Raw genomic sequence first — 13,214 nt, 5'->3', positions numbered from 1 at the left:
ACAATCCACTTGTGGCAGGTGATGTGGCAAGTGACGTGGCGAGTCGACAGTCCACAACTTGTGTCAGGTGACGTGGCAAGTGGACAATCCACAACTTGTGGCAGGTGATGGGGCAAGTGATGTGGCAAGTGGACAATCCACTTGTGGCAGGGGATGTGGCAAGTGACGTGGCGAGTGGACAATCCACAACTTGTGTCAGGTGACGTGGCAAGTGGACAATCCACAACTTGTGGCAGGTGATGTGGCAAGTGATGTGGCAAGTGGACAATCCACTTGTGGCAGGTGACGTGGCAGGGGACGTGGCAAGGGACGTGGCAAGTGGACAATCCACAACTTGTGACAGGTGATGTGGCTGGTGACGTGGCAAGTGGACAATCCACATCTTGTGGCAGGTGACGTGGAAAGTGGTGTGGCAAGTGGACAATCCACAACTTGTGGCAGGTGATGTGGCTGGTGACGTGGTAAGTGGACAATCCACAACTTGTGGCAGATGGCATGGCAGGTGACGTGGCAGGTGACGTGGCAAGTGACATGGCAAGTGGACAATCCACATCTCGTGGCAAGTGACGTGGCAGGTGATGTGGCAAGTGACGTGGCAAGTGGACAATCCACAACTTGTGGCAGGTGACGTGGCAGGTGATGTGGCAAGTGACGTGGCAGCTGATGTGGCAAGTGACGTGGCAAGTGGACAATCCAAAACTTGTGGCAGGTGACGTGGCAGGTGACGTGGCAAGTGATGTGGCAAGTGATGTGGCAAGTGGACAATCCACAGCTTGTGGCAAGTGACGTGGCAAGTGGACAATCCACAACTTGTGGCAGGTGACGTTGCAGGTGACGTGGCAAGTGAACAATCCACAACTTGTGGCAGGTGACGTGGCAAGTGACGTGGCAGGTGAAGTGGCAAGTGACGCGGCAAGTAGACAATCCACAACTTGTGGCAGGTGATGTGGCAAGTGACGTGGCAGGTGATGTGGCAAGTCACGTGGCAAGTGGACAATCCACAACTTGTGGCAGGTGATGTGGCTGGTGACGTGGCAAGTGGACAATCCACAGCTTGTGGCAGGTGGCATGGCAGAGGACGTGGAAAGTGGACAATCCACATCTCGTGGCAAGTGACGTGGCAGGTGATGTGGCAAGTGACGTGGCAAGTGGACAATCCACAATTTGTGGCAGGTGACGTGGCAGGTGATGTGGCAAGTGGACAATCCCCAACTTGTGGCAAGTGACGTGGCAAGTGGACAATCCACAACTTGTGGCAGGTGCCGTGGCAAGTGACACGGCAAATGCAAGTGTACAACTGCTCTCTATGCTGCTGCTGCTCACTCTGATCAAAATAGCAGAAATAGTTAAAAAAAATGCTTTGAGAGCTTGGGGAGGGTCTACATGATGTTATCTTTATAAACGCGTTTAAACGCAAACGCGTCTAAACGCGGCATGCAAACGCGGCAAAACGCGCGTTTCTAAACGCGCGTTTCAGCTTTTTTTTAACAGAGGTTTCATCTGCGTCTCGTGTGCATGAGGCCTAAAACATAACACCAGGTAAGGTGGGGCTTGCTTTTTGTGTGGTTTACAATCAATTTGGTTGGATGTAGGTTGTCTTGTTCTGTTATGTTGTCCAGATCTGTTTTGTTGTTTTTGCTGCAATCAAAAGCTTTACAAATTGTCAACATAATTCTGATGAGCATAGCTAAAGTTGCTCTTAACTGGAACTTATTTTTAACACTGAAGCTGTTAAGTTAGTTGCCTGCTTTTAACAAGATCTAATTTTCTAGTAGCTGATTTAAAGCTTATTTCAGCAGTAGGTGGCACTGTAATGGAACAATACAATTGTAGGCTTATTACAACAACATACAGCTTGTACACATTAAAAATAATATATATTTGTTTTGTTTCAGATTCAGTTGGCTCATCTTGGACCTTTAACTAGTGCACTTAACTCTAACCAGACATTCATGAAAAAGTCCCTGCAAAATGCACTAAGGAAAGTAGCAGAACAAAAATAATATTCTTGACTTTACAGTATGTATTGCACACATGACAGAGTGGTGAAAGTTAAACTATTTCTAAATATATTATCTGAAAATGGACAACTGGACTCTGGTTGATGTGGACAACATCTATGCTTTAAGGCGTGTTTTTGTATATTCAAGCTCATGTTTCTTTTAGTTATGTGATGTACAACATTATCAACTAATTATCTTCTGTAGGGAGAGATTTTTTGAAAGCAGAACATGGCATTGTAAGTTTAAAAAAAGAACTACAACAGTGTTAGAGGTTTATTAGAATGTATTTTGTCTTGTTTCCTTTTTGTGTGCTATAAGTACAAAAGGACCTTTGGTTAATTTATTAAAATCCACAAAGCTGTCCATAGATTAAAATGCTTAAAGCGGAGCTCCACCCAAAAGGGGAAGCTCTATTTGTTTACTCCACGGCGAGATCCCCGGAAGTTCGGCCCCCCCCTCCTCCTCCTTCCGCTGGGCCATTCAAAATGCGCTTTGCGAATGCGCAGTAGGGAACTGGCTGTGAAGCTGCAATTTTTCCTTTACAAGGATTTTTTTTGCAATCCGCTTTCAGGTGCTATCACCACCGACAGCACCTGAAAGCGGATTGCAAAAAAATCGGCTGGGTTACTGTCATCATGGGATCCCAGGACAGGTAATTGTCCTGATATTAAAAGTCAACAGCAACAGTATTTATAGCTGTTGACTTAAATCATTTTGGTGGTGAAGGGGGCGTGTGCCGAAGCACCTCTTTAACATGGTAAACGGTAACAAGCTAATCGTAACAAAAGTGCTGACGAGCAGAGTTTTTATAATAGACAAGACACTAAGGGTTTCTTCTGTCATAAATACATTTTCCTGCCTGTCAGCAGTAATGTACTGTGAGCCATGTATGCAGAGTACATTTCATGGCTCCCACTCTCTGCCATGGTGAAGTGACTCCCATGTGCAGGTGTGACATCATCATGGCCTGGCCTTTCAAGCGGCTGAACAGAGCAAATCCAGAAGCAAGACCAGGAAAAGATGGAAGTGCCCAAGCATTGATAGTGCAGTGCTGGGGGGCATCCTTTTGACAGGTAGATTGTCATATTTGGACAAACTTACCTATACCGTTTTGCACATTTAGATATAAACAGTTTGCATAAAAAAAACTATTTCTTGCTGAGTTTAAAGTGATTGTAAAGGTTTATGTTTTGTTTTTTTTCATTAAAATAAAAAAAGTTCCACCTTACTGCTCTCTGCAATGGTATTGCATAGAGCTGTCCCTTACCTCCTCTTTTGAGTCCCCTGCTGGCACTTTCCATCGGCTATGACAGGAAACACCCGATTGCTCACAAGGTCAGGGCAGTAGTAAGAAATAAGAAAAAAAACACACTCCACTGTGACACTTTACTGCTATAATCTATTGATCAGAGATGCTGCCTGATGACCCTGTATGTCAATTCACCAGTCAGTGTCTCTGATCAATAGCCACAGTAGTACAGTGCACTAATCTGGTGACAGTATTTTTTTTTTATTTTTTTTTTTATATATACATACAGTCACCAGAACAAGTGCAATATCACTATAGTACTGCTGTGTCGATTTATCATGTACAATGGCTGGCTGTTCTGATATCGCTGTATGTCAGTGTCATCAGTATTTGTCTTTGATCATAGCCACAGCAGTATAAGTGCAAACAGTCAACCTTGCTCACAGCCACACCAGTACCAGTATCACCATAAGGCCTTGTTCCCAGCTGACAGCCAAGTGTACCCAGATGGGGAAGTACAGGTGTTCCATTCAGGTCAAGTGGGATGAAGCAAATGCATGGATGTTTCATTGGGGGCAGCATCTGTGTCCAAATTGACTAGAGTGGAACTACTTAGGCAAACAGGGCTGGCACATGGGACGGATGCATATGCTCCCCATGAATGAGGCTTAAAGACTTTTTCACATGTGTGTTGCTCTCTGAAGATCGATCCATGTTTTGATTGCTCTTCAGAGATCATATGACAGGTGGTGGGAAGAAGGCATTGTATAGCATCATCACCTGCTTTAAACCCTTGAACCCTGCACAAGCACCCCTCTTCACTTAAAGTGTAAGTAAACCCCCTATCGTTGTCAGCCATGGAAGCTGCTATCTTTGCCTCTGTTTAATCTATGACTGCCATGATGCTACACATGTAATCAGTTTAGACACCAGCCATTCGATGGTTTGACCGTTTGGTTGAGAGCACAACCAATAGGATTGTTACATTTCCCGCTTTAAATTGGTCACAATCAGAAGGCCTACAGGGTGTATAATTCCTCCATAACGTCAAAAGCAAAGCATTGCAGCCATGTAATGTGTACATCCCTGGCCCACTGCCTTTGCAGCTAAAGGGAGTAGTGGATTTGGAGCTGTAAAACTGCGGCTCAACTGCAAGCTTTTTCTGCCCTCATCCTTACTTGTTAGAGTGCAGTCAGTCACAGTGTCTTCAATCCCCACCACACCAGCGTAGCTAGACACAGTGTTCCCTATTGCTGCCACCCTAGAATCGGTGCAGCCAGCAACATTTTTCTGGATCACTGCCACACGAGTCCCAGTATCACCAGATCAGTGTATGCTAGCAACAGTGTTCCTATTCACCACCCAACCTCTGCTGTGCCGCCTATACTCATCCTGGTCTGTTTATTGACCACATTTCTGCCTGCTGCCTGAGCCGATCATTTGCCTGTTTGCTGACTATGTCACTGCCTGAACTGACATATCTGACTGACTACGTTCCTTCAAGACACCTGTCCTAACGATCGCCTGCGAACAGCTGTACTGCTGAAACCACAGGACCTCCTTTTTTTTTTTTTTTTTTTATATTTTTCTTTTTCTTTTTTTCTTCGACATCTTGTACCTACTGGCCAGTGAACGTGACATTCCTAGGGGCAGCCATCTACAAATCTTGGCTTATAGAAACAGGAACTGCTATGGATGACCGTACATTAAGCTATATCCTGACGACTCTTACAGAGGTGACCATTACAGTACACTGTTTTTTCATACAGTTGGTTGATTTATGTGATACACAAGATACAATGTCTGGTACATACTAGAAACCGCAAAAAATGCTTTGGAGGAGCAGCAAAATGTGTTTTGGGGTGTAATTCTAAGTATGCCGTTAAATAGTTAGTAAGGTTGAATAAAGACACCAGTTCAATCTAATGGAGTGTCTACAATTGTCCCTATCGCTGTACATTGCACACACACATCAGTCCCTACCCTCAAGGAGCCCACAATCCAAGGTCCCCATTCATATACTGGGGCCAATTTTGGACAGAAGCCAATTAACCTACCTGCATGTCTTTGGAGTGTGGGAGGAAACCGGGGTACCTGGAGGAAGCCCACGCAGGCATAGGGAGAACATGCAAACTCCAGGCAGGTAGTGTCATGGTTGGGATTCGAACCAGCGACTCTTCTTACTGCTAGGCGAGAGTGAAAACCACTACACCACTGTGCCGCCCAATATGATGTGACCAATATGACCAATACACCACTGTGATGTATGTGAGAAATATCTTAAAGTAGAACTTCAGTCATTTTTTTCATCTTTGCATTTTTTTAAATCTTCTGGCCTTGTTGTTTTAACTTTTGGATAGTAAAACTTTTTTTTTTCTGTCAAGAAATACCTTATACAGTCCACTTCCTGTTTCTTGTCTTGAAAAAAGCTTAGGCGTATGACCTCATGCACAGCTCTCTCTCTCACTCTCGTGAGCGTTTGCAGGGAAGGGGGGGGGGGGGGGGGTGTGAATCATAAGGGTCAATTAAAGCTGCAGAGCTGGAGGTGTAAATCCAGGAATCGAACAGGCACTAGCTTCAGCTGCCCACAGTTACAATGGATGCAACCAGACTCCGTGGAGGGAGATTTCTGCAGCATATTTGGCAAGTACAGAATCACAGTATATGTCAAATAATATGCAGTGGTTGGAAGGAAGCTTCAGAATGGTAAAGATGTTTTTAATTACAAATTACGTGAGCAGACTGCAGTTTCTCTTTAATTGAGACCTTTTTTGTAAAAAAAAGAAATTGCATTTGCTTTTCACATTTCCCTAAAACTTGTTTCCAAAAATTTTCTTAAAAAGATTTGCCATGCCTCTTAAAAATATCTTGGGGTGTTTACTCTTTAAAATGTGGTCATTTTGTATGTTTCTATTGTCCTGATACTCCAGGGTCTCCATAAATATTATAGGTAGTCAGGAAATTAGATGGATACTTATTCCCCAAGAAAGCCTGAATGTGTTCCTTGGATTTTGGGCCCCCTCTACAGTATGTGGCTACAAATCCACAAAAACAGAAAAAAACTCCTGTGCTTGGGAGTGGACCCATACAATGTACGTAGGTTATCTCTGTCCTGGCTTGTATAGATGCACCTCGTCTTGCTGCCATCTTAAGACTAGGGAAGTCTGGAACAACTGAAACTACAAAAAGACAGAGAGGGCACACAGACCTAGTACATTATCCTAAAACAATTGCTTTATTAATGTAATAAGCAGTAAGTATTATACTCGCGAGATGACAAATGTAACAAGTGCATCACATTGTACAGTGTCATTATAGCCACATTCCATCATATCATTTGGCAGGAGATGGTGAAGATCCAATAGGCTAATGCGTTTCAAGGTCTAGACTCCACTACCAGCAGATAAATACAGTTTTGAGGAATCCTTTCAAACCCACAAGGGAAATTGTTATTTACTTTCTTATATCTGCTATCACCCTAAATGAAAGGAAAATGTACTGAGAAGTCAATTCTGGTAATGCCTTAACCACTACAATACAGGGCACTTTCGCCCCCTTCCTTCCCAGCCCAATTTTCAGCTTTCAGCCCTCTCGCACTTTCAATGACAATTGCGCGGTCATGCTACGCTGTACCCAAATGAAATTTTTATCATTTTGTTCGCACAAATAGAGCTTTATTTTGGTGGTATTTATTCACGACTTAGTTTTTTATTTTTTGCGATATAAGTGCAAAAAGAGCGGAAATTTGGAAAAAATCTTTTTTTCTTTCTATTTTAAAAGAAATCCAATAAAATCAAATTTTGTCATAAATTTAAGCCAAAATGTATTCTGCTACATGTTTTTGGTAAAAAAAAAATCCGTTAAGTGTATAATAATTGGTTTGTGTGATCATGGACATATGTACGCAAATGATCATGTACAGATGTGTGCAGGTGATCATTGGGACATGTGATTTTAGTGGGACATATGTGGGGGACATGTCTTTTTATTATTGGGGGACATGTGTGTTTTATACTAGACTGGTGATCAGTGAGTAAAAAGTTGTAAAAACAGCTCATACTCACTGATTACCACCCGGCTGCAGCGATCTGCTCTCCTCTCCTCAGCGATGACTTGTGAGGAGAGGAGAGCCGATTGCCTAGAAACCAGCTGTTTGTTTATATCACATGGCGGCTGTGATTGGACATGGCCATCATGTGATCAGGAGGGCCAATCACAGAGCCCTCCTGCCGATCCAAGATGCGCCGTGTCTGGGTGACACGAGCGCATTGGGATCGCGCCGCTGCGTGGGCATGCGTGCGATCACCCTCCTTCTGAAGGACGTTCCTGAACGTCCAGTCAGAAGGAGGAGGCTCCCACCCGGCCAATGTATATATAGTAGTAGTTAAAAATTATCAATCAAACCTATTTACACACATTTAGAACCCTCACTCAAGTCCACCAAACAACATAAAACCCCCATCCAAGATGCACTGTATTGTCAAAAGTATCTGCACAGAGCACCCCGAATCCTCCTCTTCTTGGGTCCCTCCTCTGTGACTTGGCCCCTCCCTCCTGTTCAGTGCCCCCACAGCAAGCAGCTTGCTATGGGGGCACCCGAGCTGAGTCACAGCTTCCTATGTCCATTCAGACATGGAGCCGTGACCCGGCCCTACCCTCTCTCTCCTCTGGCTAGCTGACTTTGGCTGAGACACAGCAGTGACACCATTGGCTCCCGCTGCTGTAAATCAATCAGGAAGGAGAATCTCGGATGGCTGAGACATTCATGGACATTGCTGGACAGAGTGAGACCTCAAGTAAGCGGGACTGAGGGGGGTTGCTGCACACAGGCTTTTTATCTTGATGCATTAGGATAACAAACTTTCTGCCTTTACAACCACTTTAACTAGTTTAGTGTTTTTTGTCTTTGGATTCTTCAGTCAACTCCTTATTGTCCTGTCATAAAACCATTGGAACAGTGCATGCAGATCTGTGCGGCCTCGATAAATGTCTGGGAGCTGTACCTGGACACCAAACCATGGAGACTCACCTTGGCACTTTGTGCAACGTTTGTAATTAGCCACAGTGTGCTATACATGGTCATGGTCCATCTCTATGGAATCCAGACCCTGAAGACACCTTCAAGGGCAGACCTACAGTAACAGTTGAAGCCTGGACCCTATATAGGGTAGCAGGGATCAGGGTCTGGTAAGACCAGGTCACCCTGTTTCTTACACCATTACTGCAGCCCCACAACCCTAAAAAGTATATATTACAGCTTTTAGGAAACTGGGTCTGTGTTTGAAACTTCCTCACTCTTACAGTATAAATTATTCAACCTTGATACTAAAATTCAACGAATCAGTCTCCGATGGATAAGCGGATAACTAGAGTTCAAAACTCTACCCCCTCACCTCTCCTCTCAAATCAATCAAAATCTTCTCAGCGACAGTCAGGCTTTCAGAATGCTCTGGAACATCTCTTATCCTAGGGAGTGAGTGGACAGCCTTTCAAGAGAAAAAAAATGCTCTCAGAACTGATGCTCGGTACTTGAGATCAAAGAGATGCCCGTCTTAGATTTTCCATGAGATTCCTGGACCTCATGGTGGCCTCCTTCAAGGCTATCATGTTCGCTTAACTTCATTTGATACCTCTCCAATATAGCGCCTTGTTGGCATAGAAAAAGCATGCTCCTTCTGTTGACCTACTAATTCTCTTATCCAGCCAAGCAAAGAATTCCTAAGCTTGCTGGATCTTCAACGTAGCGTTGACTATAGAGAATTAATTTTTCTCTTATATTCACTGACCGTCACAGCTCCTCTCTGTAACAAAATGGGTTGTCAGCCCTATCACTGGAGATACTAGGCAAAGTTGTAACACAACACTTCAGAACTTTCAGTTCTGCCCAAGGGGTGGTCCCTAGGCTACAACCCCCATAGCCTGCCCTAGCAGACTCAGTTTTTTTCTTGCTTTGCGAAGGAGATAGACCTAGGAACCCTGCGGGCCCATAGGCCTGTGTTTTTTTGATGCAGAAGCTTGACTTTTTGCGCAAGATGAATGATCCTGTGATCTTCTATCAACAGCTGACTGGGTGACAGGCTGGTTTGCTTATCCTTGTAGTCTCCCCCGTCCGGCCAACGAGCGTGTGCAGGTCGCAGCTACGGCTTGGTAGGCCACGACATACCTCAGCTCCAGAGGTGGTCAGTGAGCTTTATGCTCCGGGGCATACATATGGCAGGCTACTGATGTCTGCGTCACAGTATGCCGGGCCAGTAGTCTTCCCTGTACTGATCAGGAGCTGACTACCATGGAATGTCCCCAGCTCTTCAGGACTGGTAAGTACAGCTCTCCCTGCCTCGGCAGGGTGGAGCAGCTGGGCATTCCTTGGGAGGTCGATTCGGGGGTCCCCCTCACCCCATCTCTTCTCTCCCCTGTCCCTAACTCCCCTCCTTTCCTTCCTCATGGGGGGGGGGGGGGGCTGTACATGTGCTGAGCGGTGTGTGTGTGCCTGGCCTCTCACCTGGGGGTTTAGCTGTACTGGGTGCCTGGGTCCTGCAGCTTATTCCCGCTGGATGCCTGTGTAGTCTAGCCCCTGTGTTGGTGCAGCGCTGTGTCTGCCACATGTTCTCTCTAGCCTCTCATATCGCTGTTCAGCGGCCATTTTAAGTATGGGCAAGGGTCAGACAGGCTTTTGGCTTCAAGTGGCCATTTTCCTAGTGATTCTCTATTAGAACACTGGCGGCCATTTTCTTGTAGCCGGACCACGTTTTTTGTGCTCTAGCAGCATTCCCTGTGCCCTCAGCTTCCTGTTTGGTCTTAATGGAGTGCTGGGAGGTGTACCCTGTGATTCTGGACACGTGTGTCAAATCGCTCACCGATCATGCGACCGGCCAGCCACTGACACAGTTTTGCTGTCTCTGCATCTGGGAGCGCTGGGGATCATCAGGCACTGCAGTAATACAACGCGGAACTGCCCAGGGTGGTGAGTCCAACGGGTTAGAGCCCCCCAGTCAGCGGCAGCAGGAGGGTGGGACTATCACTGTCCTAAGTCCCCTTCGGGTGGCAGACAGGGTAGGGTCAGCATGGCTTCAGAAACGTGTTTCTTCCCCCGAAATCCAGGCAATTGCAACCGGGTCACCTGCGGACTACGCGGTCCCTATGGAAACCCTCACGGTGGTCCTCAATTCGTTCGTTGCCAAGATAGAGGCAGTATGTGGGAAGAAAGGTGCTAAAAAGCGCACCGTGAATTGGGAGAGCAACGGGCCTCCCCTGTCTGAGTGGAACTAGCAGACCAACTAGTATAAGGCCTTAAGTACGTTTGTGACGCGGCCCTGGATACTCTCCCTCTGTTATCCAGGGCTTCAGTGTCAGCTGTGGTGCTGGGGCGCCTGATTTGGTTAAAATGCTGGTCTGCTGACCAGGCATCCAAAAAAGCCCTGACGGATCTTCCTTTCCTTGGCGACCAGCTCTTTGGAGCCTCATTAGATGACATTATTAAAAATGCCACTGGTGGTAAGAGTACTCTAAGGTGCCTTGCTGCAGGCAAGGGCCCTCTTTTTCTGCTCACAATCGGCTTTTTCTTCCGCCCGGTGCTTCGACAAAATGTCCCCAGCCCGACAGGATGCCCACGGACGGTCAAAAACGTCCCTGGAACCGCAACCCTAACAAGCCTGTGAATAAAAGTGCTACTGCATGAAGGTTTGCCCCCACCCATGTCTCGGGTGGGGGGTCGCCTTTGGGAGTTTGCAGCCCGGTGGTCCTCCCGGTTATCTGACCGATGGGTTTGCGATCTGATTTCCACAGGCTACAAGATAGAGTTCCTCTTAGCCGCAAAACAGACTCTTTCCCTCCAGCATACCCGTGTCCCCGGTTCGCTGGGAGGCCCTGTTGGGGGCTGTAAGGGACTTGCTGAATCAAGGGGTGATTGTACCTGTTCCGGAGCCGAAACGCTTCCAGGGATTCTACTCAAATCTGTTTGTGGTTCCCAAGAAGGAAGGGGTATGTCCAATCTTGGACTTGAAAGCCCTCAATCACTTTGTAAAAGTGCAGAGGTTCAGGATGGAATCAGTTCGCTCAGTAGTCGCTGCACTCCATCAAGGGGACTCCCTGGCGTCCTTGGACATCCAGGATTCGTACCTGCACATACCCATATGCCTTCGGCATCAAAAGTTTCTGCGTTTTGCAGCCGGGGAAGCCCATTACCAATTTGTGGCTCTTCTTTTTGGTCTGGCATCAGCCCCCCCGAGTCTTTACCAAAGTATTGGTGTTGCTGAAACAACGTGGGATCGCGATCGTGGGCTACCTGGACAATCTCCTCCTGAGAGCATCTTCCACCTCAGAATTCCGCCTCAGAGGATGTGGTGATCGCCCATCCAGACCCTGCAAGAATTTGGGTGGCTAAAGAAGTCGGTGATTGTGCCGACCCAGCGTCTGAAGTACCTAGGTTTGCTGTTGGACTCCAGGGAAGCGAGAGTTTTTCTCCCTTCAGACAAATTGCAGACTCTCAGGTCCACGGTGAAACTGCTGATGAACCGCAAGTGGTCGTCGCTCTGGTTTTGCATGCGAGTACTGGGGCTCATGGTAGCCTCCTTCGAGGCAGTACTTTACACCCAGTTCCACACCAGAGTACTGCAGAAGGAGATCTTGTTAAAATGGGACAAGTCTCAGTTGTCCCTGGATTGATAGATCCAGGTGAGCCAACCAGTCAGGGACTCTGATCTGGGGGTTAAGGTCCCCAGTGATTCAGTACGAAAAATCGTTCCTTCCTCTGAAGTGGACGGTGGTCACTACGGACACCAGTCTATCCGGCTGGGGTGGAGTGATGGGGGTTCAGTCGACTCAGGGCCTCTGGTCGAAGGTAGAATCCGAGTTGCTGATCAATCTGCTCTAATTGAGAGCGATCAGGCTGTGTCTCCGCACTTGGTCAGTGAGTCTTCAAGGGCGTCCGATCAGGATTCAGTCGAACAACGCCACAGCGGTGGCATACATAAATCACCAAGGGGGAACAAGAAGCGCAGCCGCTGCTCGGGAGGTCGCTCACATACTTCGGTGGGCAGAGCGACGCGTTCCAGCCCTGTCGCCCATTTACATCCCGGGTGTAGAAAACTGGCAGGCGGACTACCTGAGTCGACAGATGCTGGACCCAGGAGAATGGGCATTGCATCCAGAGACATTCAGGCTACTGTGCCTGCAGTGGGGAACAACAAATGTGGATCTATTGGCCTCCCGTCTCAATGGGAAGGTGCCAAGATTTGAGTCCAGGACAAGAGATCCATGGGCAGATGCGTCAGACGCATTGGTGGCCCTGTGGGATCAGTATCAGCTGATCTACGCCTTTCCTCCATTGAAATTGTTACCACGTCTGCTTCGCAGAGTGTAAGCCAAGGGGATCCCAGTGATACTGGTTGCCCCAGATTATTCTCAGCGTCCCTGGTACGCAGATATGGTGCGTCTGGTGGCAGACACTCCTTGGCGACTGCCGTTGCGAGAGGACCTTCTGTCTCAAGGTCTGATTTTTCATCCTGCTTTACCATCGCTGGCTTTAACGGCATGGCTGTTGAGAGCCAAGTGTTGAGGAACAGGGGTCTGTCTGACTCGGTGATTCCAACTATGTTGAGGACACGGAAGATATACCATCATACCTGGAAGGCTTACATCTCCATGTGTGAGGAGAATGGTTGGCATCCGCATTCCTTTTCCATAGTAAGGATCCTGCTGTTTCTCCAGCGAGGAGTAGACCAGAGATTGGCATTGAGCACCATCAAGGGGCAGATCGCGGCTCTGGCTGTCTTTTTTTTCCAATGACCCCTGGCATTGCACGCCTTAGTGGGTACCTTCGTTCAGGGGGTACGACATGTAGCCCCTCCGGTGTGCCCACCGTTACCCCCATGGGATTTGAACCTGGTGTTGTCGGTGCTTCAAAAACCGCCGTTTGAAAATATCAGGGAAATTACCCTGTTGACTCTTTTCCAGAAAGTGGTCTT

The 13,214-nt window shown here is 47.1% G+C and overlaps 1 protein-coding gene across 3 annotated transcripts in view; it reads left to right on the top strand.

Annotated features, from left to right (window-relative positions):
- FANCE (FA complementation group E) overlaps positions 1-3,231 on the top strand; it is a 35,025-nt gene extending 31,794 nt beyond the window's left edge. For all 3 annotated transcript variants that reach the window (XM_077481423.1, XM_077481420.1, XM_077481422.1), the window contains exon 12: positions 1,896-3,231. In XM_077481423.1, the coding sequence (XP_077337549.1) occupies positions 1,896-2,003 (108 nt within the window). In that variant the 3' untranslated portion in view covers positions 2,004-3,231. The remainder of the gene's footprint in view (positions 1-1,895) is intronic.
- Positions 3,232-13,214: the final 9,983 nt, after the last annotated feature.

The sequence above is a fragment of the Lithobates pipiens genome, unplaced genomic scaffold (genome assembly GCF_037356315.1).
Source record: "Lithobates pipiens isolate NorthernLeopardFrog02 unplaced genomic scaffold, aLitPip1_a1.2 Scaffold_16, whole genome shotgun sequence".
NCBI lineage: Eukaryota > Metazoa > Chordata > Amphibia > Anura > Ranidae > Lithobates > Lithobates pipiens.
Note: the sequence above shows the minus strand (reverse complement) of the source record. Positions and strands in the feature narration are given on the sequence as shown.